Genomic DNA, 27,457 nt, shown 5'->3' with positions numbered 1-27,457 from the left:
GTTAGATGATAGATAGATAGATATAGATAGATAGATAGATGATAGGTAGCTAGCTAGATGATCGAGAGATGACAGATGATAGATAGTTAGATGATATATAGATAGGTAGATAGATAGATATAGATAGATAAATAGATGATAGATAGATAGCTAGATAGATGATAGATAGGTAGATAGATAGATAGATGATAGATAGGTAGAGAGGTAGATAGATATGATGGATGGGTGGGTAGATTAGATTCACATTATAGACTGGTCAAGGGTGAGTAGAAATCTGAAAGTGTAACTTCTAGGCTGAAATGGAGAAGCTGGGATTCTTTTTCTAGCACAGCAGCAGCAAGCGTTCTTTTGTGAGGACAATTTGTCAAGGGATAGGTTTTCCATCTGATTCTCACTCAGCCCGAGCGTTGCCCTGTTTCTCTGGAGACACAGACACTGGTTGTGGAGCCCACCCCTCCTCGGTCCTGCCATCTTCCTCCTCCTCCAGGGCTGGGGCAGTGTCTTATTTTGCTGCTTCTCCTTCCCACATCTGGTTAATACAGTGCTGGGCACAGCATCCAACAGGAGTTACATATTGAGAAGCGAACTAGGAACTCCTTTTCTGGCCAAGATGGAAACATACAGATTGTTAATAACCTGAAACGTCTATAAATCAGATGTGAAGTTAATGAAATTCCATATGTAATTTAATTCTGCCTATATTAATTAGCAAGGAAATAAGTTGTCGCTTAGTTATTACTGGAAACACTGGCTGCTTTATGAATCTTTTTTAGGTATATGCAGTTCATAAATAATTTTAAGGGAAGCTAATTTTAAATTTTACATTATGAATTTTCTATGGCTTATTACATAATCCAAGAAATGTATATTATAATTTTATGAACACGTACCTGTCCGTCAGATAATAATTGTACAACTGCTCTGTTCCTTTTCACAGAGAAAGCTAGAATAACTTGAATTATTTAAGCCTCTTTTGGATTTGGTGATTAAGGTACCCATATTTCCTTTAATTCAGGTTTTTGGGAAGAAATTTATTTTGGAAAATAGATTCTTGCTGTTTTCGCAGGGTGAACACATGTCCTGGTTTTCCTGGGATGATCCTAAAGTTACTCCTGTTGTCTTAGTATTACTTTTAGGTCAGTCTCTATCCCAGAAAGAAGTGTCCCAGTTTGAATGACAAATAATACAGTCATTTTACTTACCAGATATGAGTCTAAAAATCTATACTTATGCCTTTTGTATTATCCTTCTAATTCTGTCTTCTTTGGTTTCTGTCAATTTCAGTGGTTGTCAATAACTTTACTTTTTTCTTATTTATTCAATATTATGTTTTGCTGCATACCAAAATCAATAATTGTTCAAAATGAGAAAAAAATCCTTCCTGTTTTTAAATAGGGCCCAACACCATAAATCTAAACTCCTATAATGCATACAAAATGTTCAGTTTTTGGAGAAAATGTGAAAGCATCCTCTACTGAAGACTCGGCAAATTGGGGCAGGGGTTAGTTCTTTTACAACCTCACATCATAGTGAGGCCTGTCTCTGACGTTTCTTTCCAGATAAACAAATTCAAGCCCTTAAGTAAATTCAAAGTTATATAGAAATTTTAAGGTTAAAAAAAGACTTTCGATTACCCTTTGCAACTTTCTTGTCTTATAGGTTAAGAAACTAGGGCTCAGGTGTTTATGTGTTCCAACTGCACCACCAGACAAGGGATCAGGTGGGATTAGTATCCAGGTTTGATTCACCTAAGGCCACCGAGACTGACATCACACAAACGTGGCTTCATATGTGACAAAATTTCACTAAGATAAAACCAAAGCGAAATCACTCCACTGCCTCGGAGGCCTTTGAACCATAATTCATTTCATGTCCTTTGTGTTGGGCGTTTTGCTCCTCAGATAGTTTTAACTTTCCCTGAACCTTACTTCTTGATTCTCTCTTGTGATTCAGTGATAGAGGAGTTAAATTTCAAAACAAAACAAAACACGCTTTGGTTTCCAGACTAGTGTTCTTTCCAGCCGGCCAGGCAGTCACGTACAGCCGCAAAAACGCAGAGTGTGCTCCAAATGCGTCAAGTTCAAGTGCTGTGAAAGCTGCTCAAGTCTCAGTGTAATGGGCATTCTCGTGTGCCTGTACGTGACTGTTCCCAAACCACTGACCGTGCATGATCTGTTTGGGAAGTCGGGGACAGGGCGACTCCCCTCTGTGGCAGGACATGGAGAAGCTGAAGAAGGGCTCCACCTGCAGGGTGCTCTCTCCTGTGGTCCTGAAACGGAGCAGGGCCCGTGGGGCTCCTGGGCATGGAAGCCTGTCTGTGCTCCCTGTTTCCTGTTTGTAGGAAATAAGCTGCATTCAGCCCCCACGACCTTCCCTGCGTTCCAAAGGGCAGGTTCAAACAGCTGCTAATCAGGGAAGGGAGGGGATGCAGAGACAAGGGAGGGGCAGTCAGGAAGCAATAGTGCAGCCTTGGGGCAGGGCCCTGGTTCTCCCTCAAGGGATACACAGAACAATGTCTTTGAGCTCCTCTGCAGAACTAAAACCTCCACCAAATAGAAGATGTTAGTATTCTTCATTCCAGAGAGAAGGTCATAGTTCAGAAACCTTGAGAACCACAGGAGCCCATCACAGATCACCTGACGCCAGATGATCTCTGGATTGAAGGAATGCAAGCCCTGCAGGCACCCTGATCCTTACCAGCAGCCCTGCCTCTTGACTATAAGACTCCTCACTGCCCCCTCCAGGTCAGGACACACAGTGTTGAGGGCATTAGCCCGCTGTGGCCCGCTGTGGCCCGCTTTGCCAGGCAAAGCAATAAAGCTCTTCTTTCCTACTTTACCCGAACTCTGTCTCTGAGATTCAATTCGGTGCCCGTGTACAGAGGCCGATTTTTGGTATCAGTCTTGGAAGAGTCTCCGATTCACGACAAAAAGGATCCCCCGGGACACTTTGCTAGTTTTGCTTGTGCCAACAGAAATCCAATTTCAAATGGCAAATTATTCTTGGAGACAAAAACACCAATTTGGTCTATTGTCCCACCAGCTTTGGTAAATAAATCCAGAGAAGACAGGCTTTAAGTGTGAACTACGGGGAGGTGTGTCCTCAGGGGAAAAGTCCAAGAGGAACTTCTGTCTTAGAAACACTAAGCACAGCAGAAAAGCTGTATTCTATGTGTAAGAATATGAAATGAGTCCTACATTAATTTGAAGACATTTATGGGACTATTACTCGTTAAAAACTAAACACCCTCATTTAGCCATGTAAACAAAAATAGCTGTTCATAAATTTAGAAAAACATTACAACAAATAAAAGTTAGAAGAACCTTTCTTAGTGTTTCTTATCTAATTTAAAAATGTTGACTAGAGGGGTTTAACTTAAAACATGGTCCTAATTTCCTATCTTTTTCAGGAAACATTTGATTGGCAGGTACTTACTCTCCTGAATGCCTTCCATTTTAACGCAAATTTTCTCTCTCAGCACTACGTAAAGAGCGTCTCTAAGTGCTATTTAAAGCAAACTGAACACATTCCTTTAGTTTGCTTAACTTGAGCCTACAATGTATACTGCCTCAGACCTATGAAAGACACAACCAGAAAGCTAAGAAGCTCTACATTTTAAAAAGTTCACACTTACAGCTTGAACTATGACTTTATCAAAAAGGAAATAGAAAAATAATGTAGTGACTTCAAAGTGTAGTTACCTGATACACAGCTAAGTGCTTACAGACCTAGTAAATGAGCAGTCCTTGAATTAGAAAACCAGGCATATTACAGGTTGGCCTTTGCTCTCGGAAGGAATGAGCCAAGGGCTCCTGAAGACGCAGGGCTACCACCATCAGAACACGTGGCCTCACAGTGAGTTAAGGCCAGCACCAGGCGCAGGGGTGGGGTGCTTCCTTCCCACCTGCAATAGCAGCTGCCCAAAGCCTCCCAGAGTGAAACTTCCTGAACGAGGACGTGGTCTAAGAAAATCACACGACGCTGAAGGCTCCAAATTACACAGGTGTGTCTCAGCCGTCAAACCCCTCTCAGCTTAAACAATCATATCTAGGTTATCATTTAATCACGATTCCTTAGAAAACGTAACTGCCGATAGATCACTGATACCACAGCGCACTCAGGACAACGATTCCTCCTACACTATTTCCAGGACAAACGAGTAGCTTTCTGGAGTTAACCCTGAGGGTGAGTGTCCTGACTTCAGTCCGATGTGCTAATGCTTTCCTGTCAAAATTTCCAAACCAAATCTCAAAAACAGAAAGAGGCTCCCTTCGGGGACATTGTATAATCAACACAAAACCCACAAATCCTACCTGGTCACAAGGAGAACAGCATTTATTTGCCATTTTCATCTGTAGAGAGAGGGAAGCAAGGAGTCAGTATGACAAGTGTATTGATGTCATAATTTTTCAACCTAACTGGCAACTGAATTTAATTAGCTGCATGAAGTGTCCCTGCATGAAACGTTTCCTTTATGAGGTATTTCTTACCTGAAAACCAAACCAGAGCACGTACAGATGTCTGGCAACGACTCGCATAACAGAAAACCCAGGACTAGCAATACCGACGCTGTGTTTCAAGCATCAGCTCTTTACTAAGTGAAGCTCTGGGGCAGCGGCTGCTTAAATTTCCACGTCTGAAAACATTGGGGAAAATGATTTCTGTACTACATGCTCTTAGGTGATTATAGTTTTCACAGTTCACATTTGCCCCTCCTCCCTTGATTCGCCCAGCAATCCTGCAAAACTTAACCAGTGAGGAATGAAGGTCCAGAATAATAACAAGGTCAAGACTACCCAGTTGGAAAGTGGCTTTGAATCCACAATTCCGGCCCTAAGGCTTTTGCGTTTCCTTCCCTCTGCTCTGCCCAGTAGCTACAATGTGTGAGATTCATCTAGAACCATGCATTTCTGCCCATATCAAGCTACCGCCACCTGGTTTTTTCTTTTCCTTTTATCCATCCAGATACCTTTGGAATTCAAAATGTCAAGTTGGAAAACTGAGGTCTTAGAGAGGGTCTGGTACCTCCTATGTAGCTGAGAGCCTCTGAGGTCTTTGGAATAGAAATCTCACATTGCTGCTTCCCTGATATTTCAAAGTGCTCAGGCGACCTCTGTATAGTAGTTTCCAGGAAGGAGGCAGGTGTGAGAGGAAGAACAGGGCTGCCGCGGGGCCTGAGGCTGGCTGGCTACTCCGTGTGCATCCAGACCCCCGGGCGCCTCCTGCCACCAGCTGCCCTGGGCCAGAGCAGGCCCTGGGGTGCAAATGAGGACAACGGGGCAAGTCACCCGCAGGCACTGAGAACAAGGAACCGGGTCACGGCCTCCTCGGGCCAAGGGCTGGTCCCTGCACGAGCCTCCCGCAGCTGTGGCCATCAACTTACTGCCCGGATACAGCGGTTGCTTTAGGGACCTGAGTGCTTCATTCATGTTTTACTCTCACCCCATCTGGTTTTATTGTTTCATTTTGAAGTTTCATATTGACCTTGATCATCAAACAGATCACTCAAAGAGACAGAGCGCTTTTTCTTTTCTGGGTGCCTGCAGTGAGCCATTGAGAAGGGATATTTGTGGTGGAGGTGCCTCTTTATAAGTTTCCTTAATGTTTTGGAGAATTACACCTTTAACCCAATTGGGTTCCCCAAATAAAAACGTCACATTACATCAATGCATTTGGATAGAGTATATATAAAATTACACGCACACAAATACTTCTGTGTAGGTGCGTGGAAAGGAAGAGAGGGAGAGAGAGAACCAGCGGTGAAGTGTCCAGAGGTTTGATTCAGTCTACACTCTTATACCAGGGAACTTTCAGATGACTTAATCTTTAACTTTTTTAGTCAAAGCTTTGTTATGTTGAAAAAAAAGTACATGTTCTCCTGTTTAATGTTATTACCAACTGTTTTAGGATTCATCATAAATAACAAAAAATCATAATTATTTTCGTGGATTAAAAAGCAAAAACAGGGACAGTGGAAAGTCTCCGTGCTCACATTTTGCAGCGTCAGGTCGCTGATGTTGGCAGACACGGCACTCAGCCAGTCGGCGCTCTCCTGGGCGGTGTAAAACCAAAGGATTCCCGAGCTCGCCCCATCCAGGGCCTGCACCTCAAATGCACTGGACCTGCAGGAGGACGACAGGAGATGCTGGAAGGAGGGCCCTGGGATCCGATGCCCCAGGACCGGGAGAAGGCGGTGCCCGCTCAGCCCTGCTCAGCACCGACCTGCAGTCACTGCGGGAAACACAGCTCACAGCCGTGGGCACAGCCTAACCCGTCTCCGTATCTTAGGTAGGTTTACTGAAATTAAGTTCAAAACGCTGAAATCCCTATTTCTAATTTAATAAAAACATGAAAGGCAGCTCCTGTAGGAAATACACTTGCACTTAGAGCAGTGCTGGAGTTACTGTTTTGTGGGGTCCTTAGCAGTGATTCTTTCGGAGACCACTTATCATGGTACTGAAGGCTCCTGACCCAGTGATGATGGAGCAGGTCAAACACCACCATTCCTCAGCGTCGATGGTACTTTAGGACCACACGTATACTTCTGATTTACAACAGAGCTTTGGAAGAAGTTGGTTCTCCTTTATTTTTAACCATGAGAATCAATCTGCCACAAACCCACCCGTGGCAAATTATTCATAACGGCGACATCACTGTCTCTAATTCAGTACTTCTCCCCTATCATGCAAGCCTTTTTTCCCAGAGATAATTTCCATATAACTATTGCTATAGACTGATGTGTGTATTCCCCAAAACCTACAAGTTAAAGCCCTAGTCCCCAGTGTGGGTGTATTTGGAGATGGGACCTCTAAGGAAAGAAGCTTAAGCGAGGTCAGAAGGGTAGGCCTGATCCAACAGGACTGGGGTCCCTATAAGAAGAGGCCCCAGAACTCTGTTCCATGTGAAGACACAGTGAGAAGACAGCCGTCAGTGAGCCAGGAAAAGAGCGCTCACCAGACACAACCCTCTGGAACTTTGATCTTGGACTTCCAGCCTCCAGAACTGTGAGAAAATAAATTGCTGTTGTTTAAGTGCCATCCCGCCCCCCGCCACCCGTCTGGTATTTTGCTAAGGCAGCCTGAACTGACTAACACAACCATTACAACAAAAGAATGTCACTTACACATCTGGTCTGTTCGTTTTCTCTTAAGAAAAATGCACACTAACCCATGCAGCTTATATCTCCATGTCCTTAAGAAGACAACTGAAAGGCTAAAAATAACAAACTTTTTTTAAACAAGGTTCGCGCTAAACTATGTTTTAATAGTCTTTCAGATGTGGGTTCAATCATGGTTTCATATGGGAAAGGATACAAGAGCGGGAGAAGGAAGTAAAGACATTATAAAACAGCCCTGCATGTTCTTGGGCCAAATCTACCAACCAGAGTTTCTCTGATTAAACAATCCTTCTGTCTTTTTTATAAGTAGATATCCCTGACTAGGTGTCATTCCCACCCTAATTAGCACTGCTTGAATCAGAACATAAGGTTCATTTACAGACAAGCGTGTCATTGTCCCCGCACCCTGCGCCAGAGCCCTGGCTCAGAAATTTTACCTGGGGAGGGGGTGAGGGACAGGCCACAAAACCTACAGCTCCTGGTCAATTTCCACAGGAAGTGACTTCATCTGCAGTAGAACGTGGAGACGTTCAAGGTCATGGGCACTTCAAAAACAGTGGAAGTTTCGGTGAAAGGCAATTAGAAAGACTCATAAATTAAACGAACACAGGCTGAACTGTTGGCCGGCTAGTTTTCAGGAGAAAACCTGGGAATAAAACAGCTGGAAGGGGTCAGCTCCTGGGGTCAGAACAAATCTCAGACACGGACCCCAGGAACTAGTTCTTCAAAGGAACCCAGATTTGACTGGAATATTCTGCCGATCCATTTACACCACAAAGCTTTTCTGAAAATAATAGACCAATCAGCTGGAAATGAGTGAAGTTTAACAGCCGGGTGTGGTCACAGAAAGAAACCAACCTCAGGCTTAACAGGACTGGGGGGAGAGCGGTGCCCAGACTTCACTAAAATGATCCAGCCGGTCACTAAACAATAAACAAATAAGAAACCGCAGGTAGGGGTGCAGGGGGAGGACCTGCACCTGGAGCTGCTGGAGACAGGACAGTGCGACACGCGGCCTGGGGAAAAGCAGGCACGGAAGGTGTCTGCGAGGTGACCAGACGTCACATCAAGCAGAAGGACTTCAAAACAGTCATTATAAACATGTCCAAGAAACTAGAGGAAATCTTGCTTAAAGAAGTAAAGGTACAATGACAACGTCACTTCACATACAGAATGTCAGTAAAGAGACAGTAGCTACAAAAGGAAGCAAATGAGTGTATTAGGGTGAAAAAGTATAATAATGGAAAAAAATTTTACTAGAGAGGCTTGATAGTAGGTTTCAACTGACAAAGAATTAGCAAACTTGAAGACAGATCAATAGAGTTTATGCAATCCAAGTAAGAGACAGAAGAAGGAGTGAAGAGAAACTGTCAGAACCTCTGACACTCAAACTAGAAAATGAAGAAAAAGTCTCCTGTTACTGCATGGAGGTTCTCCAAATGTTGCCATACCTATTTGGTTTATAGTGTTGTTCAAGTCTTCTATTTTCTTCCTGATGTTCTGCCTGGTTTTTCCATACACTATTAAAACTGGTGTATTGAAGCCTCTGACTACTACTGTTGAATTGTTTATTTTGCCTTTCAATACTGTTAGTTTTAGTTTCATGTATTTTGGTGTTCTGTTTTTAGGTGCATATATATTTATAATTGTTATATCTTCCTGATGGATTAAACATTCATCTTTTTAAAATGTCCCTCTTTATTTCTAATAACATTTTCAGTTTTAAATTCTATTTTCTATGATATTAGTATAGCTACTCCATCCTTGTGTTTGCTGTTTGTATATTTTTTCCCATCTTTTATTTTCAATCTATTTGTATCTCTGAATCTAAAGTGTATCTCTTGAAGACAGAACACAGTTGGATCTTGTTTTTTCTACTCAGTCTGAAAAGCTTCACCTTTTAACTGGATTATTCAATCATTCAAATATAATTTTATTATTGGTATAGTTAGATTTATGTCTGCCATTTTACTTTTCATTATCTATGTGTCTCAAATCTTTTTTGTTCCTCTTTCCCTGCTTTCTTTTATAGTATGTGAATATCTTCTAATTAAGCATTGACATTTCTTTAATGATTTTAAATATATATGTGTATATACATATATATATATATATGTAGTATATACATACAAATAAAGATCAAAACATAAAGAAAGCAGAAGGAAGAAAATAATGAAGATTAGAGCTGGAGTTAATGAAGCAGAGAAGAGAAAAACAACAGAGAAAATCAATGTAACCAAAATCTGGTTCTTTAAAAAGAACAGCAAAATGGACAAACTTTTAGCTATGTTGACCAAGAAAAAAGAAAGAAGACTCAAAATACTAGAATAAGAGGTGAAAGTGGAGATATTACCATCAATATTTCAGAAACAAAAAGGATTGTAAAGGAATCCTTGAACAACTGTATACCAATAAATGAGATAAATTAGATGAAATCCTAGAAAATACAAACTACCAAAGTTGATTCAGGAAGAAATCTGAATAGACAATATTACAAGTTTAGAAATTGAATTTTTAGCCAAAAAACTAACCACACAGAAAAGCTGAGGCCCAGATGGCTTTACCACTGAGTTCTACTAAATATTCAGAGAAGAATTAATAACGATTATTCACAAACTCTCCCCAAAATAGAATAGAACATTTCCCAAATTAGTTCATGAGGCCAATACAACCTTAATACCAAAACCCCAAGTCATCACAAGAAAACTACAGACCAATATCTGTTTTGAATATGGATGCAAATATCCTCCATGAAATACTAGTAAACTCAATCCAGGAACATCTATTAAGAATTATATACCACCATCAATGGGATTTACCCCAGGAATTCAAGGTCAGTTTGACATCTGGAAATGTTATACATCATAGCAACAGAATTAAAAAAAAAAAAATCACACAATCATCTCAACAGATGCAGAAAAAGCACTTGACAAAATCCAAAATGCTTTCATGCTAGAAAACACTCAACAAACTAAGACTAAAGCGGAGTGTTCTCAGTCTGATAAAGAGCTTCTACAAAAGCCCATGTAGGGGGTGTAGACAGTCAGCTCTCTGAGGAAATGGGATGAGTTTTGAATCCCAGCATGTTCATGCTTCAGCTGTGTGAGAAAAGCTAGACGCCTAACCTTTAAAAGATCCTTGTCTACACAACGGGCCTTGAAATGCCAATTATACCACAAATGGAAATATTGGGAGAAACAAGTGGGGTAACGTAAATATGGTTATACCAAACCCACAGATCCTATACAAACATTGCTACCAGTGAGGTTATCTGTCAAGGAAAGCAATACAAATTAAACGTTATATGAGCAGAAACGGTGAAAGTGTTGGCATGAATGTTGATGATAGACGCCAACATACCAACAAAGTATGAAAACAAATTCGCACTTTCGCTTATTGTACAAAAGTCATATTAATTAGAGTCAATGATACAAACTCTGTGAGTGTATGCCCAAACGATGGATGAACATTCATGTCTCCTGATTGACTCTGAGGTTTTATTTTCTCAGCTTTTCACGTGTGCGGTGTTCAGGCTCCCCTACAACGTCCCTCCCCCGTCCACAGGCGGATCCTGCCTCATGGTTCTACAGTCATGGCATTTGCTCAGGATTCTCAGGATTTTAATCCTATGGTCAAGGTCACAGTCAGAACTAGAAATCCCAGGGTACTCGCTGCCTGGGACTCAGAGTGCTCTGTGAGGTCACATGTCAGCTTTTAAAAATCAGCAGTAAAACCTACACCCAGAGAAGGCAGAGTATTTGGTGCATGAGTTTCCCGGGTAGAAATCAAGCCAAGTCCCAGACACCATTATCAAGGGCCAGGGAAGAACTGACCCTGCCCGTGCTTTTGGAAAGCCTACCTGCTTCCAGGATTCCCTTGAGTCCTGAGAGGATTTTTGATTTTCAAAGAGAAAACTGGTAAGACAGTTTCATACTGTAGGGAATGAATCAATTCACAGTTTCTGGCTAAGAAAAAGAAATCTATTCCAATAAGGTTCAAAGTACGTGTATCTTAACTTATTAGAAGATTGAGGAACTGAAAGTTCAATGTTGAGTCTGCACTGCCTTTGGAGGAGGAGGGGTCTGCATCTTCTCTTCCTGCCCCTTCACCTCCCCCCCCACTTCTCCTCAGACGACAGCACCAGGGCTGGCTCCCCTCCCGCCCCTGCAGACCCCAGCCCCCCAGCCCTGCCCAGACTCTCCCACAGGCCCTCCTGAGACGCTCTGCATCAGTACCTTTACCAGGCCAGCTGCTGGAGGCTGCCGGTGACCTCACAGCACATCTCAGTTATTTTACAGCCCTAACGCTGGACACCTGTCTGCATCCCACGTCCACATCCTATGGCGACAGACAACCTTCCAACACCTACCTCAGCTGTGCCGTGGAATTCCAGCATGACCCAAATCGGGCTCCAAGTACTGAGCATTCTTAATTGCCCCTCAAAGCTTCAACATTGGAGAAAAAGAACTCAAAGTTTATAAATCATCTTTTTAACACGTTGTGTGTTTTTTAAGGAACGAAAACACTCGAGCTTCCAAAATGACCCTCAGAACCTCTTACCCACGAGTCACGGCTCACGGCCATCCAGGCCCCCAGGTTCCGGCCAATCCTGACCCTTTACACCTGGACAGCATCCAGGGAGGACTGACTGCACACAGCACCGCTGCTCTGATGAACTTGAAGCCCTCCTGCTCTGGAAGCTGGAGGGTCGGTGTCTGTTTATTTTACTCATGTTGAGAATTATGAACATTCACTAGACAAAATGAGAGAAAAACGTGTATATTCCTCAGAACTTGAAAAAAATCTCCCAACTGTCATTCACATGTCACATTTCAAGCCTGCCTCTGTGGCATGTGTGTTATTTTTTCATGGAAGCCAGAGAAATATTTTCTTTCTGCTTCCCCACCATGCAGTGGCATCTCTAAGGACTCCATATTAAATAGTAACGAAGAGACCCAATTTAAATGCAGGCACCCTTCTCCCTGTATCAGTTTTTTTATTAAAAAGTCATTATTCCTGGAAGATTCCAGGCACAACAAAAGTCCAGCAAGTCCAGGAAAGAAAGATAACTTCTCCTTCGTGCTGCCCCAAAGGCCAACCTGTCCTCCTCTGTCACCCCGATCACCATCCTGAGACCAGGTCCGAGTCCTCCGAGCCCCTCGCCCATCACGGAGCTGGGGCTTGAGAGATGTGAGGGCAGAGGGTCCCACGTGGGCCGCGCCATAGCCAGGTGGCGGAGCCCCTCCCGGGGAATCCCACTGAAAGAAAGCGGAGATAAAATCACCTCATCCAGGTCTCCCTGCTGGTCTGATCTTATGTCTGTTTCCTGCCTGCGTTTCCTGCCGGACCGGAAGCTTCCAGAGAGCACGGACTCCTGGGTTTGCTCATTTCACACCCTCACTCTGCAGCATCTACGGCAGCGCTGCACGGAGCAGGCATGCTAGAATACTTGTCGCGTGAATAAATGCTGGAGAACACGCAGCACGATGGAAAAGGCTCCCACCTCCAATGCCCACTGCCCGCTGATATAGAAACCGCTGTCCTCCCAGCCCGGCCAGGGGCGTGCGCACATGTGCACGTGTGTGTGTGAGGAAAGCCCCCCCATTGCCAGCGACTCCTGCTCGTCACATCCGCGGGGGCTCCGTGTCCTTCAGAGCTGCATCTCTTCTTCCCAAAGGCCCTTCTAACAAGCTGCGTCCTCCAAGTCCGATGGTCCCTCTCGCCCTTGAACTGTAACACCTTACAGCTTTAGGACATCTAAATTTTTCTTCCAATTTAACTGTTTGCTAGAATATAAACACTTAGATGATAGTAAGGAGGTTTCTTCCCCTTTGTAGCACGTGGCACTAAATGGTGGTTAAGGAATGTTTCCTGCACAAGTTCCATGGTGGAGATTCAATCTTTGCAAGTTCTTAGGGGACATTTAGACGGGGCTCAGGGGGCCGACACCAGGAAGGGCGAGTGCTTCTCCAGGCAGCGGTGCGGGAGCCCATCTTGGAACCCCGGAACTGCCCGGGTCTCCCCAGGGACACCTGCTGGTGCTGGTGTGCAGTGTGGACACACTGCAGACGGCGGGCGGTACGTGGGACTGGGAACAGGAAACGTAGGGAAGTTATCTGGTTCCCAGTTAGAGGGAAACGGGGAGCCTGTGCCCCATTCCCACGACTGCAGAAGGAAACCACGCTGACTGCACAGCTGTGAACAAGCCTCCGTGACTGTGGATGGGCCAGTGCACGCGAGCCTGGACTGACCCCTGAGCCGTAAACGCAAAGACAGCCAACACCTTCTTATTTCCCAAGAGCAGAAAAATGCCGTCTCTGGTCCTCATACTTTCCACTTCCTGCGGACGTCTGGCAGTGATCTTGGTAATAATTTGTAATAATTCCCTGGTCCACAAGATGCTTAAATTCTACCTCCCGGGGAGCCTCCTGTCAGTGTTTTCTAGCTAATATTATGCTATTGATCTAATGGAAGCACAAAAATGAGTAAATGATAAACTCAAGAAAGTATGAAACATAAGAAAACAAAACTCTGTACCTATCTTATTTCCATTTTTTGACTACTCCTTTTAAAGAGGCCAATGATGTGCAATGAATTCTTATATCCTTTTAACAAAATATACTGCCTTTTTTACACTCCTATGTAAACGTTTAAAGTCGAAAAATTAATAAATTTTGGAGAGGCAAAAAAGGGCAACACATATATTACTAACAATGACATTTATAATAACTGATAAAAATAGCTAGTTGGCCTTTACTGATCCTGGCTTTGTGATGAGCGCTGTGCAAAATACTTTATAAACTATGCTGGTTTCAACCTTCACAATAACCGCGTTCAGAGCGTCTTATTATTGTTACCATTTTATAGATGAGGAAACTAGGGCTCATGCAGATCAGTCAATTTACCCAAGGTCACAGGGCCTGGAAAGGCACACGAACACCCACACCCACACACAGGCACACACGTGCACGCACACCCACACACAGACACACACGTGTACGCACACCCCAAACAGAAAGAGCTCAGAGTCTGGTTCCACAACCGCAGTCTGAACTGTGACATCAGGCCACCTCGTGAAAACTGCCGGTGCCTCTTCTGTGCAGTAAAACCACACAGACCCCGCCTTTAGGACTACGCAGAGTTCATTCCTTCCATACCTGATGCTTTGTTTTAAACACATGTTTGTTTTGATATTTAATACAATTAAGTCTGCTGGAATGGTTCCACGACTCTAGTAACATGACCATTTTTTGCACTTCGAGTTTTCATCACTTAGATCTTTCTTCTGAGACAGAAACACTGCATCTCAAGGAGACAGCGGAAACACAAACTCTAACCCGAACACCCAACACCAGTCTGGCGGCCGGGCTGAGTGCAGTGAAGGAACAAATCTCCGTGCCAGGACGTCACTCAGCCAGGACGGTATTTTACCCCCTTAGACGTGACTGGGTATAAGATGAGGAGGAAGCTGAAAGCATCCTGCATCCTTGACAATCCCACTGGTACCTGCTCCACCAGGAAGCCCTGGGGAGCGCCGGTCCTGAGTCTGGGGAAGGAGCCGTGGTCTCGGGGTAAGAACAGAGCGGGGGCCACGAGGAGAAGGGGGCTGCTGGCTGTCAGAAGAGGAGGGAAGCAGACTGACAGACAGGGCAAGGCATGGGGTTAAGGGTCAAGGGTCAAAAGTCACATGGCATGCCCAGGACCACCTGCCAGGCAGAGGCAGGAATGGAAATGCAAACGGAACTAGGTCAGTTTTTGAGAGTTTGACCTCAAAAGTAATTAGAAAGTCAGTCGAATTCATAAAAAGCAGGGTTCCCCTGCACACCCCCAAGCCTGGGGTCAGTATCTAAGGAGCAACGGGACATGTTCCTAGAGACAGCAGCCTGCCCGCTCCCTGTGCCCGGGGTAGTTTGATCCGGTAGAACGATGTCACTGAGGCCCTCTCCTCTCAGCAGCAGGAAACTCTGTCACTTCAGCTCATTTGCTTTGCTGTGATGATAGGGCTGCTGGTGAAATGAGGACAGAGACGTGCGATCCCTCAGCAGCTGGTGGAGATGGAGAGTCTGTGAGAGGCGACAGCCAACCCTGATATGCTCTCAGGAACGCAGGGCGCCCACAGGAGGCCCCTCGTCTATAGCGACGCCATCCTCCCACCTTAAAACGCCCTCCTACTTATTGTCATTTCAAACTTTGAGAGCCTATTAAATTTCTATACACAAAGGAAAGGAAAATCAATTTAACGTTCCAAGGGGAAGACTTGTGATGACACCGACCCCACTCGGATAAGAAGAAAAGACCCGAACACCCGAGAGCTGAGACTGCGGCATCTCTCAGTCGCTGGGGCTCTAACCCCCTCACGGTCACGACGAATAATCCTCGGAGGTAAGATAACAGGTGCTACATTGAGAAACTGCCATTTGATGCACCGGGAAAGAGAGAGAGAGAAACAACGTTTTCTGAGGCAGCGAATCCGGCGGAGACAAGGAGCATCTCCCAGGACAGGTCTCGAGACCGCATGTGTGGAACGGGGGAGGCCGGGGAACAAGCGTGAGACCCAGCGAAGAGGAGCAGGAGCCCCGCCATCTGCACCAGAGACGGCGACTCAGAGCCGCTCTGCGCCGGCGGCACCAGGCGGGGACCCGGCCGTGCCGGTCACCCAGCTCGAGTCCTGAGCAGCACAGGCCTGGGAAGGTCACAGAACGGTCCTCGGGGGTCAAGTGGGCAGCGCTTCCCACGAGCCGCGGAGGGAGGGGCCCTGAGGCTTCCACGTGTCAGCAGCGGCCCCCCCGGCAGCCCCCGGCCCCAGAGGGCCGGCCAGCGAGCTAGACGGTCACCGCTCCCGCCGGGGACCGTCCAGACCCGCCGTGCCTCCCGGCCGTGGTGAAAAGCCACTGTCCCAGGGCAGCACGTCTGCACGGGGGCGACTCACGTGGCCCGTGGTTTGGAGACGATCACAGAGAAGGCAGGCTGGCCTCCAGGGTTAAAGCCGGTGATCAAGAACCAAGAACGCACGGTGAAGTGAAAGGCTCACTTCTCTCCGCCGGCGTCCTCTGTCCACACCCACAGCGGGACGGCCACCCCGCAGGCTCTCCTCCCCAGGCTGCCCTCCGCAGTGGCCGCGGCCCGGCTGACACCCCAGCCACGGTCCCGTCACGACCCTGTCGCAAGGCCGGGCCTCCCCGCGACTCTGCAGACACGGCAGACCAGGCGGCTCCTGCCCCGGAGAAGCTGGCCCACCTCCTGCCCCCAGGCCGTCCACACCCCGTGTGCAGGGCGCGGCCAGAGCCGGACGTTTGGGGAACATTCCTAGAGGGACATCATTCCCTCTCAGTGAGCACACGCGCCCTAACTTTCTCTCCCCATGATGGAAATTTCAGAAAAAATTGAAGACGCAGTGAGTTGAGAAAGACAGCAGCCTTGTTACTGAAAGTGGGGTCCGGCTGCTGGCTGCTCAAAAGCCAATAGGGAGGCCAGGAAAGTGGAAAGTCTGCTTTAGTTTGGATGCTGGCTACCTGGCGGCAGGGTGGACTCCTGTCCAAGGGCCGACTTCCCCCCATTCCCCACTGACAGTCAGCGGGCAAGAGCTTTCATAGACGGAGGGAGTGCCACCTGCAGGAACAGCACGGGCCGCTCTGACCGTCATCTTCAAACTGGTGCTGCCGTGCCCTGACCAGCATCATCTTGATTGTCTTAAGTACAGTTAGTCTTCGGTTCCAGGGTCGGTTTGTTCCCATTTCCTTGAGGCCAAGTCTGCGAATTGTGGCAGCTTATGTCACGGCTACAGCCTGGCCATCGTGTAGTTCACTTCTTCCACCAGACACTGGCAGGGTTTTTAGTGTCTACAAGACGGCTCCCAGGATACGGCTCAGAATATGATCTATAGCCCCTGAGGAGGAACTAAAGGTCCTTGACTCTGCTTACTGACTAGACTCTTATTATTTTGTCCTGTTTGTTTTCCTTTGCTTCTGCATTTTCTCACTTATCTGATTAAACTTATTCTTTGACTAAAGTTTTTCTACGGACAAAAGGCAGGCGGAGGACACGGGGGTGGGGAAGGACCACAGGGTCCTGCTGCGTTCCAGCCTGACACCCGACAGCTCCCAGACCGGCTGTGGGATTCTTCTGCTGAACATAAACAGTTCCGAGCCCCCCCCCACAGCAGGCGAGGGCTCTCCCTGAACTCCAGGAACAAGACAGAAAAGGGCTCGAAATCCTGCCCGAGCAGACGGAAACACAAAGGATGTCCGGCCACCAAGACCCTCCCGCTTCCCACCCTGATGACGGTGCTCCCCCAGGACAGCCCCGGCTCTGCTCCCAGACACCCCAACCTGCATCCTCCTGGATAAAGTCAAACTCAGCGATGACCCCAGGGGCCCACTCTCCGAGCCCCCAGTGCAGAGCAGACCCTGAGCTCCTGACCCTGCTATGGCCCCCCCGGCACGAACCCCACCCTACAGAAGCCCCTCCTCTTGTGGAGACGCCCACGGCCCTGGGATTCTGTCTCCCCTGCTCTGCTCGACCCCCGGCATCAAGAGAGCTGCACTTTGAGGATTTCCCAACTACAGGAGAGGGGTTTTGGCACAAGGATCTAAACATGAAACCATCCTTTGCAAAACAGATCAGAGTATTTAGCAGGATAATTTTGACTTGTAGCATCACTTCTGAAAATGTGCTTATCTGCAATATGTCTCCAGCATGGCTGCTGTAAAGCCCATCTGGTCCCTTCCATGCTCTTTACTCTGAAATAAGGGGACCTGCTACAAAGCAAAACGGGGTATTACTGTCAGTGAAAAGACGTCATGTCACTGTTATTTTCACAAATACGAAAGATGTGGGACAAATAGAATTAAAGCTTTAGTTTCTTTCCGTCCCTTTGGAAAAAGGAACGAGATAAGTGACTCCTTACACTTTTTCAGGCCAACATAAAGCAAGAGCCCTGGGAAGGGCTCATCTGAGCAGAACCACAAAAAGCAGCGCCTCGTGTGAAGAATTCACCAGCGCGGTAAGCGTGCCGACTCGGCAGTGATCCCTCAGATCGGAGTTTCCTTCCTCCTGTTCAGGCATATTCCTCAGCCCACAGACAGTTAACAAGGACTGTAGCCCCACACCTGTCAGCTCACTTCTAAAGGGGTTCAAAAGCTCCCTTAAACCTAGTGGTATTTTACGCTTTCTCCATAAACCATCTGAGGAAGCAGTGGAGAATTCACATCATCTCCTGCCCGCTTGGCTATCAGGAAGGGGCTCCCCGAGTGCAGGTCACGCGGCCCCAAGAGGCCCAGAGGCAATGCGGGATTAGAGATGGTTCCCTCCAAACCCTGTTCTTTCCTCCACACCATCCGCCCCCCCTCCTCTCGCCCAAGTCCAGAGCCCCAGGCTTTAGATCGTCTGGTCTGAGGCTGCCTCGTAAAAGCTCCCTCGTGGCTGGACTGACCGTCTGGCAAGCACACATTTCTCTTGTTCTTAAGGATGGTCCCTCTCCCTCAGCTTCCTAAAATACACACACTAAGGCGGGCACCTTGCTCAGCCCGGGTCTGGGACCCTAACCGGACTCGTCATGGGGACGTGAAAGCACAGCCAACCACAGACCAAGGCTCAGTGCGTCTTCGAAGGGCAGATTCCTAAGATGGGTCTGAGCACGCCCTGCACTTAGGCTCAGATCACAGCCTCCGGGGCACAGGCAGCTGCACCCAGTTACTCTGTCAGACACAAAGCTAGGTGTTGCCAGGCGGGATTCTGCAAAAGTAATTAAGATCTGAAATCACCTGGCTTTAAATCAGGAAGATTATCCAGGTGGCCCGACATGGTCTCATGCCCTTCACATCTGGGTCTGAAGGTCAGAGACAGGAAGTCAGATTCCAGGCACAAGAGGTCATCTGTTGCTGCCTTATAGGTGAGGGGACATGCAGTCTGGAACTTGGGTGACAGCCAGCACGGAGACGGAGATGGGGAACCCAGCCTTACAGACCCGAGGGCCTGAATTCTGCCAACAGCCAGCGAGAACCCTGGGGAGGGGCCCGGCCTCAGGCGAGAGCGCAGCCCGGTCATACCCCAGCATTGGCTTGGAGACCCCGGCACACGCACACCAGCTGACCCGTGGAGACGGTGAGGTGATAGACTCGCGCTTTTGAAGCTAAATTTGCACTAACCGGTTACGTAGCAACAGAAAACGGATAGGGTCCTGCTCAGAAAACTCCTGCCCTCTTCCCAACCAGCAGTCGCCCCAGGAAGCATGCTTCCCTCCTCACAGTGTCAGAGAAAGGTGCTAATACCTACCTAATAGCCAAAAGCACGAGATTCTGCTGAGGAATCTGTGATGTCTCGTGCTACTTCCCAGTGTCTGCAGACGTGGTCTATCTTTCTACGTGAGCGCTCGAGGAGCAGCCCTGCTTTGTAAGGAGTCAGCTGTTTACCCCCACTGGGCATCGTGCTGTTTCTACGCCTGTTTTCATTTCATGTCAAGATGCTCTCCCCCAAATTCTTATGGAACCATCTTTTCCTGTCCTGGGCAGCCAATGATTCGACCTTCATTGCTAGTGATGTATAATTGATGTAAAAGCTTAGTTCCCACTGTGCCCAGGAACCGCTGACACTAACGTCCACCTGACAGTGAACAGGCGCGAGAGGCCCCCGGCAGAGGACGAGCCTGCAGCCCCGGAGGCGACGGGACGTGGGAACCATCGTCCTCACTACAACTGAGTTTTATCATTTCAATACGTATCTCAAGTGTTAGGTTTAAATACGTGTCTACTCTTTAGAGGATCTTTTGAAACATTTTCGGAAAACTAAGGAACCTCAACCATCATTGGCCGAATGACTGTACTTTCAAAAACAGGAAAACAGAGCAGCTGGTGACAAATGCTGGTCCCGCAGCTGGACGGCGACAGGAAGCCAGGACACCGGCCGCTGACGTGCTCGTCCCGCTTGCCCTTTATCCGCTCAGAGGGTCGCCTAAGAGTCCTCCCCAGGCGACAGTTCAGAGCTCTGGCGTTTAGATTCTGAGAAGCGTGTGACTTCGAGTTGGCGATGTCTAAACCTGCTCCTCGCACGCCCCAGAGCGAGGGTCCCTCGGGAGAGAGCAGAGCTGCAGGGCTAACTCGGGCTGTCTGAGGCCGAGCGCTCAGGCCTCCTCTCCCTTTCCTCCTCTTCAACGTGGGACCAGAGGGCTACAGGGCAGGCGAGGGAACCGCATCCCCGCTGAACGTGCACTTTAACACTGACGTGAGCCAGACACACTCCATGAAATGCAGAATTGTAGTCATTCATTTTACTTTTTGCACCTTCCTGCCCATATTAAAATCCTGAAAGAGTCAGCAAAGCTAATAAGATATGTTTGTTTCCATAAAACGACATGGAAACCTTTGGTTTGCTGTTAGGATTTGACAGCACTTCCCAGGGCAAAGGGGGGGGGGAGGGCGTGTGACCACCCAGGGGTGCCTTCTTCAGACGCTTTGTGTTCACACGAACACGGCCTCCACAGGCACACGTATCTCATCGAGAAAGTACTCAATTTCAACACAACGAGCACTCTTCCTTTGTTCACACAGTTCTCTCCCCACCTTCTTAAGAGTGAAAGGAAACTCACCACCTACTTACTTCTCAGCCTTTCCACAGTGACCTGAGAGCACAGCTGGCCACAGATGACACGCTGTATTAACTTAGAGGGAAAAATGCGACCTTATTCCACAAAACAGTGATGGACACACAACCTTTACAGATGAAACTCTGAAATTACTTCATTAACCAGGCTCGAAAACTAGCGAGCATTTATTGAACACTGGTCTAACCTTCTCATTTTATTAATGAAGAAAATGAGGCCCATGGGGTTTAAATGAATTTTCTGTAATTGTATGCAACGTGGATAAGAGTACAGTCTTATTTCCAATCTAATTCTGTTAACAGTTAAAACTGAAAATACGAGTTCTTCTTCTAATGACTATGTCTCAGAAGAAGGAACAGTCACCACTAGACAGAACCACTCCTGATGACAAATCAGCTCCTGCTCTGATTAGTGTTTTCTTATGATGCTTGACTTTTATTATGATTATGATTACTTTTGCAAATGCTAAATCCACCTGGAGACAAGGACCTGCACTTCGGGGTTTATCGGCGTTTCCCACTCCAGACAAAGGTCACACACCTTACTTTTTCTGCTCCAGCTCTGCACCGTGAGACCCGAGCCATGGACAGAGGGAGTGACACGGCATCCAGCCAGCACTTCTCATATTTTGGTTCATGAGCAACGGGCGAAGAAGGCGAGGATGGAGCCTGTGCAAAACAGACGAGAATCAACGGTCACAGAATCAGGTGAAGGCACCAAATACAGCGGGAGGCCCCGACAGGCCCAAATATCACATCCCCCAAACCCAAATGAAACACGTTTCAACTGCTGCAAAAGCACATGTGATCATTTTCTCAAAGCTCTGGAAAGAAATAAGTGCTCTTCTATTTCGACGTAAACGATTTTCTTCCTCTGTTTTTTAAACAACATACTGCACCAAAGACAGAAAAGTCCCAGGGAAGGGGACGGGGAGAGACCCTAAAACTGGAAGGAACCTGAGGGACACGACCAAGGCTCTGAGTCCAGGAAGGCTGTGAACGACCACCTCCACCTGGAAGGTCAAATCAGAGCGAGTTTAATACATAACAATATTGACGACATGCTAACGGGTGCCTAGGCCACAAGACCCTGCCTGTTCACCAGTGGCCAAGTCCCCACCGTCTGTCCATGGTGAGCAGAGAGGGAGCCAGCGGGGAGGGGGGGGGGCCCGGTCCCTCCTCGGCGGGGCCTGCAGGGAAGAGGAAGACGCCCCAACGCCTGAATGAAGCCACGCAAACAGCCACGTGGCAGACGGGACACCGCACGTGCCGACAGTCACAGGGTCGGACGCGGCCCGTCTCGCCCCCCGCGGAGAAGACAGCGCCGGGCCGCGCGTCACCTCACGGGACGCCGGGCTCCCGCACCCGGAAGCATCCTCGCGGCAGCCGTGGCTTCCAGCCACAGGGGCAGGTTCTCCCGGCACCTTCTAGCTCAGGACGGGCGGCCAGAGCAAGGTGCGAATCCCCGGGCGCAGGCAAACAGACGCGCTAACTAGGACGGCAAAGCTGGATGTGCCTGGGAGCGCTGGAAAGGCCCCCAGCTCAGGGAGGCCACCTCTGTGCTGTCCTGACGGGGTCGTCGGGAATGGGGGAGGGTCTCGCTGAGCAAGGCAGGGCCTGCAGGGCGGCGATGGTGAGCGCCGGAAACGGGCTCTTACTGGGACGGCTAAGGCTGCGTGGGACGCGCGGTGCTGGAACGCTGCGGACCCACCTCCACGCTCAGACTCCAACAAGACCCGAAACCGCTCTTCCGGTGAGGATTCCTTCCAGGCCAAACTCCCAGCAAGTCTAGTGTCTGACCGTCTCAGGCCGAACAGCGGCCACCCCCAGATAAAGCATATCGGGGCCTAATCCCGGGACCTGGCACCTTATTTGGATAAAGGGTCCCCGCGTGTGTGATTAAATTAAGGGTACGTACCTGGACTATTTGGGTGCCCTAAATGCTGTGGCATCTATCCCTACCAGAGGGATACAGGGGAACCCAGACAGGAGGGAGAAGGGCCTTGTAAAGACAGAGGCAGAGACGGAAGCCACATGGCCGAACGACCAGGAGCCAGTGGGGACGGCTACCAAGAGCGGGAGGGGGCAGGAAGGACCCTCCTCTGGAGCCTCTGGAAGGAGCAGCCCTGCCAATGCCTGGATTCCAAGCAACCAGAGGCTGGGTTTGGGTTGTCCTCATAACATTCTTTATTTAAATTTATTAACCCCACAGCCAATAGCTCAAAAGCAAAGGTACTGTAACATTAGAAGATTAAACTAGATTTTATTAATGTTCATTTATTGTCGTCTTTTTGCATTATGTTCTAGTGTTCGGTAGAATATCTGCTTTTGGTGTACACGTGACACAGCATCGGAAGGCCTACAGATTTATTACTTTACTATGGATTTCATACTGGCTTTATTGAGATACCCGTTTGCCTACACGCACTGCTGCTGCCTGTGTAAGAATTCGCTATAATTTATTATACATTGTGGCATGTCTTCAGTTATCAGTTTTCACTGAGTTTTATCACTGTTATTTGCATTCACAACACTCCATTTAAGGTATCAGAGTTCATCAGGAGTAATGTTTTTGTGCATTTTCTCTGAATGAGGTTTGCTGCTCTCACTGATTCAAACTTGTAAGCGACAACAGGCATCGACAGTCAGAGTTATGAGAATAATCCTGCAAAATCACCGCTTAAAATGTCACAGTGGATTCCGTATATAATGAGCAATATTTAAATGAGCACAAGAATATGGTTATTAAATAAAATCATTTTAAATTTACTTTTCAAAATGTAGGATAAAAAGCGACTCCCCACTAAGAAAAACAATTTTTTCCTTTATAAAATCAGGTTGCATTTCATAACCTATTGGGCACATTTTAGCAACAGACTATAACTTTTTAAAGGAAGTTTTTTTGTTCCCTCTGCTTTGGAAAGCTTCTACCTCAGGGGCCACTGACAAGCCCAGAGTTTCATGTCAGATTTGACCAGTGTTTCCTCTGGAAGAATACTTTGTATAATCCTGAGAAACATGAGGCTGAAGGAGGACACCAGGTCTCCGCAGATCAGTGGGGTTTTCTGTGATGCTCACATGGCCTCCTTCATGGTGGGTTCAGGGGATGCCTGGGAAAGGAGGAGGAGCCTGGCTGGGGTCCCCTCCAAGCTTGCTCCATCCCTGGACTCCTGCCATGGACTGCAGGACACAAGCTGCCTGCCCTCTGTAGCTGCGAGCCCTGGGGTCTGGGGGAAAACAGACTGGGGGCCCCAGCACTGCGGGAGCCCGGAGCTCCCGCTCCTGATGGGACACCAGTAAAGTTGTGCCCGGACAGACCTTCCAGAACCTGTGGTCAAGGCTGGGGCCGCTCAAGGGCTGGGCAGGCTTCCCCTCTGTGTGCAAGTCCCCGTCTGAGGGGAGCTCATCACCCGCAGGAAGCACAACATCATGATTCTAATTTCAGCCCGAAATGGTACATCAGCTTTAGAGCTTGCAGAAATCACGAGGCGTGTTCCCCCCAGCTGAACCGAAACGCCGTGGGTGGTACCCGTCAGCTCTCCTGATCGTGAGGCACAGCCCAGGGAACTCAGGTCTTACGACACCATCTACTGCTACCCACCACCCAAGACATCGATTTTAGAGGAGGAGGGACAAGACGTGTTTCCTTCCATTTGATGTATGATGCAGTCAAAGGTGTCAGAGGAGTGAGGGAAAGAAGGCCGTCCTGGTTCTGAAACATTTATATGTGACCCATCAACTCACAGAGCCGTTTACTCTAGGCCACCTTAGTTTCTTTGAGCTGGAGATTCTGAGTTGAGATGGCTCAGTGGAGGGTCTACCTCGTGAGGCAGCAACCCACCTGTTTTTTGGGATCCCTAGCGCGACGGGACGCTCCCCGTGGAACTCACTGCCTGCAGAGGGCTACGCACCACAGAGGATTCTGAAGGAGTGCGTGTCCGCCAAGGGCACTGCATTGCAGCCACGATCGTGCTTTCCCTGAGGTCACGGATACGAGCGGCAAACTAGTGAGGGCGGACCTCCTTGTTCTCAAACGCCCTACCTGTGCACCCTCCACTCCTCACCTGTCTCATTTCTTGGGTGCTGGGATACGTCTTTAAGTCACCTTTTTCATGAAAAATGTTCAGTGTTCAATACTTTATGTTTAACTAGGAGATTTGAAGCCAGCTTTTTAGGTACTGCCACCTTATTTCTACTTTGAATGGTTGAGGACTTTCCACTTTATTCTTCTATTTTTAACTGAACTATACTGAGGCGTCAATTACATATAATGACACGTACTGATTTAGGTGCACAGTTTGATGAGTTTTGACAAATGTATCCGCCTCACGCAACCAAGCCCTAAATTATAATACAGAATAATTCCACCCCAGCCGCCAAGAAAAGTTCCCTGCGCCTGTGTACAGGCATCTCCCCTCCTGCACAAGGCAGCCACTGATCTGACTTCTGTCACTGTAGATTACTTTGAGTCTTCTAGGACTTCTATGCCTAGAATCATACAGGACATACTTGTGTGTGGGGCTTCCTTCTCTCGGCAGGAGGTCTGTGAGAGGATCCTCGTTACTGCGTATTTCAGCAGATTATTCATTTGCATCACTGAGTAGTAGTCTACCGTCTGCATGTGCCAGCATGTCTTTATCCATTCACCTGTTGAAGGAGATCTGAAACATTTCCAGTTTAAGAACAATATAAATAAAAGTGCTGTGTTGTCAGTTAAATTTGGGTGCCAAGCTTGCATTCCTCGGATAAACCTCATTTGCACATGACACATTATTCTTCCTTTGATTTGTTCATATATTTGAAGATTTTTGCATCTACATTTATGAGGGTCATTGGTCTGTAATATTCTTTACATGTAACACCTTTGAAAGATTCTCGTAAAATTATTCTGGCCTCATAGAGTTAGCTGGGATGCATCAAATCTTCTATTTTCTGAAAGTGTCTGTGAAATTGACATATTATTTCTTTGATAGGATTCACCAATTACAGAATACTTGAGTTTTCTGTAAGTCTTTGTTGCCCTGAACAGTCTTTCATAGCCTTGCATGTGATCCATCTTGATGAATGTTCCATGTTCACTTGAAAGGAACGTTGATTCTACAGACTTTGGACACAGTATGCTGTGAGTCAGTTAGTTGACTCATAAGGTTGGTTACATCCTCTATCTCCTTACTGATGTTTTGTCTACTTGTCCTATCAACTGCTGAGCAAAGAGTATTAAAACCTCCAACTATGACTGTGAGTTTGTCTGTTTCTGTCATTTCTGCCAGGTTTGGTTCTTATATTTGGAAGTTCTGTTACTAAGTGCAAACTACATCCAGGATTATTACATTTTCCTGATGAATTGGTCTTTTAATCATAATGCAACATTCCTCTTTGTTTCTTGTACACTCATTGCCTTAAAGACTACTTTGTCAGATATTAATACAGCCACAATTATTTGGTTTCTGTTTATAAAATATATGTTCTCCACTCTTTTAATCACCACCTATTTGCATCTTTACGTTTAAATTATAATTTCAGTAGAAAGCATAGAGTTGGGCCTTTCTTTTCATCAAATCCAGTCTGACAACTTGTACCTTTTAGTTGGAACATTTAGTCCACTTACATTTATTGTAATTCTTATGTCACTAGGTTTAATTATTATTTAATTCCTATTTGTTATTTGTTCCTCTTGATTTTTCTGCTCTGTTGAACATACTCTTTTTAAGGGGTTGATCAATTTTTTTTTCATTATTCTCTTTTATCTTCTCATTAGTTGTAGGAATCATAATACATATTCTTAATTTATCAATGCTTATTTATTATATTGTATCACTGCAAACTTCCCATCTGACATATCACTGTTCCTACACCTCATGTCACAAATATAAGAACTTTACAGCAGAATAATTCAATTCACCTGACCCCATCCTTTGTGCTATTCTTGCTACATCTTTTACTTCAACATACATTATCAACTCCATTTTACCATCTTATCATTTTGTCCTCTGGAGTATTTATATTTAAAGGAAATTATGATAAGGAAAATAGATATTTTATACACACACCCACTTATTTACCATTTATGCTGCTCTTTACTTCTTCCTGTATGTGTAAGTCTCCACCTGGTGTCTTGTCCTTTCAGCCTGAAGAGCATCTTTTAGTATCTCGGGTAGTGCAGGTCTGCTGGTGATATTTTCTCTCAGCTTAAATTTCTTTTAAAATGTTTGTATCCCCTCACTTTTGAAGAATATTTTTCCCTGGATATAGAATTCTAAATAGATATTCATTCATTTCTCTGTTCCTATGTAAATAATATGTCTTTTTTAAAAATCTGGCTTCTACCTAGATTTTCTCTTCTTTGACTTTCAACAGTTTGACTGGGATCTGCTGACGTATAGTTTTCTTTGTATTCATCCAGCTTTGTCTTTGTTCCCATTTTCCTTCCGGACTCCAAGTACACATAGCCTTGGTCCACTTGAGTTATGCCACAGGTCCCTGGTGCTCCCTTGTTTTTCGGTCTTTTTCCTGTTCTTCAGATGGGCAGATTTCTGTTGGTGTGTCTCCAAATTTACCGCCAGGCCTTCTGCCATCTTTAATTCATATGAAGCCTATCCAGTAGATTTTTTTCTTTTCTTAAAATTCTAGTTATTGCACTTTCAGTTCTATAATTATCATTTGTTTCATTTTTGAAATCTCAATTTCTTTACTGAGAGTGCCTATCTGTTCAACCATTAAAACCATATTTTCCTCAAGGCCTTG

General features: G+C 46.6%; 1 protein-coding gene across 12 annotated transcripts in view; it reads right to left on the bottom strand.

Moving 5' to 3' along the window:
- Positions 1-27,457, bottom strand: part of SNTG2 (syntrophin gamma 2) — a 205,022-nt gene that overhangs the window by 47,151 nt on the left and 130,414 nt on the right. For all 12 annotated transcript variants that reach the window (XR_011076637.1, XR_011076636.1, XM_068564760.1 and 9 more), the window contains 3 exons: positions 21,255-21,382; positions 5,993-6,122; positions 4,314-4,352 (listed from right to left, as the gene is read on the bottom strand). Coding sequence is in view for 10 of the 12 variants with exons in the window: in XM_068564760.1 (XP_068420861.1) it covers positions 4,314-4,352; positions 5,993-6,122; positions 21,255-21,382 (297 nt within the window). In the remaining 2 variants the exon portion in view is untranslated. The remainder of the gene's footprint in view (positions 1-4,313; positions 4,353-5,992; positions 6,123-21,254; positions 21,383-27,457) is intronic.

This window comes from Eschrichtius robustus, chromosome 15, assembly GCF_028021215.1.
Source record: "Eschrichtius robustus isolate mEscRob2 chromosome 15, mEscRob2.pri, whole genome shotgun sequence".
Classification (NCBI taxonomy): domain Eukaryota; kingdom Metazoa; phylum Chordata; class Mammalia; order Artiodactyla; family Eschrichtiidae; genus Eschrichtius; species Eschrichtius robustus.
This window is presented reverse-complemented; position numbering and strand designations above follow the sequence as displayed.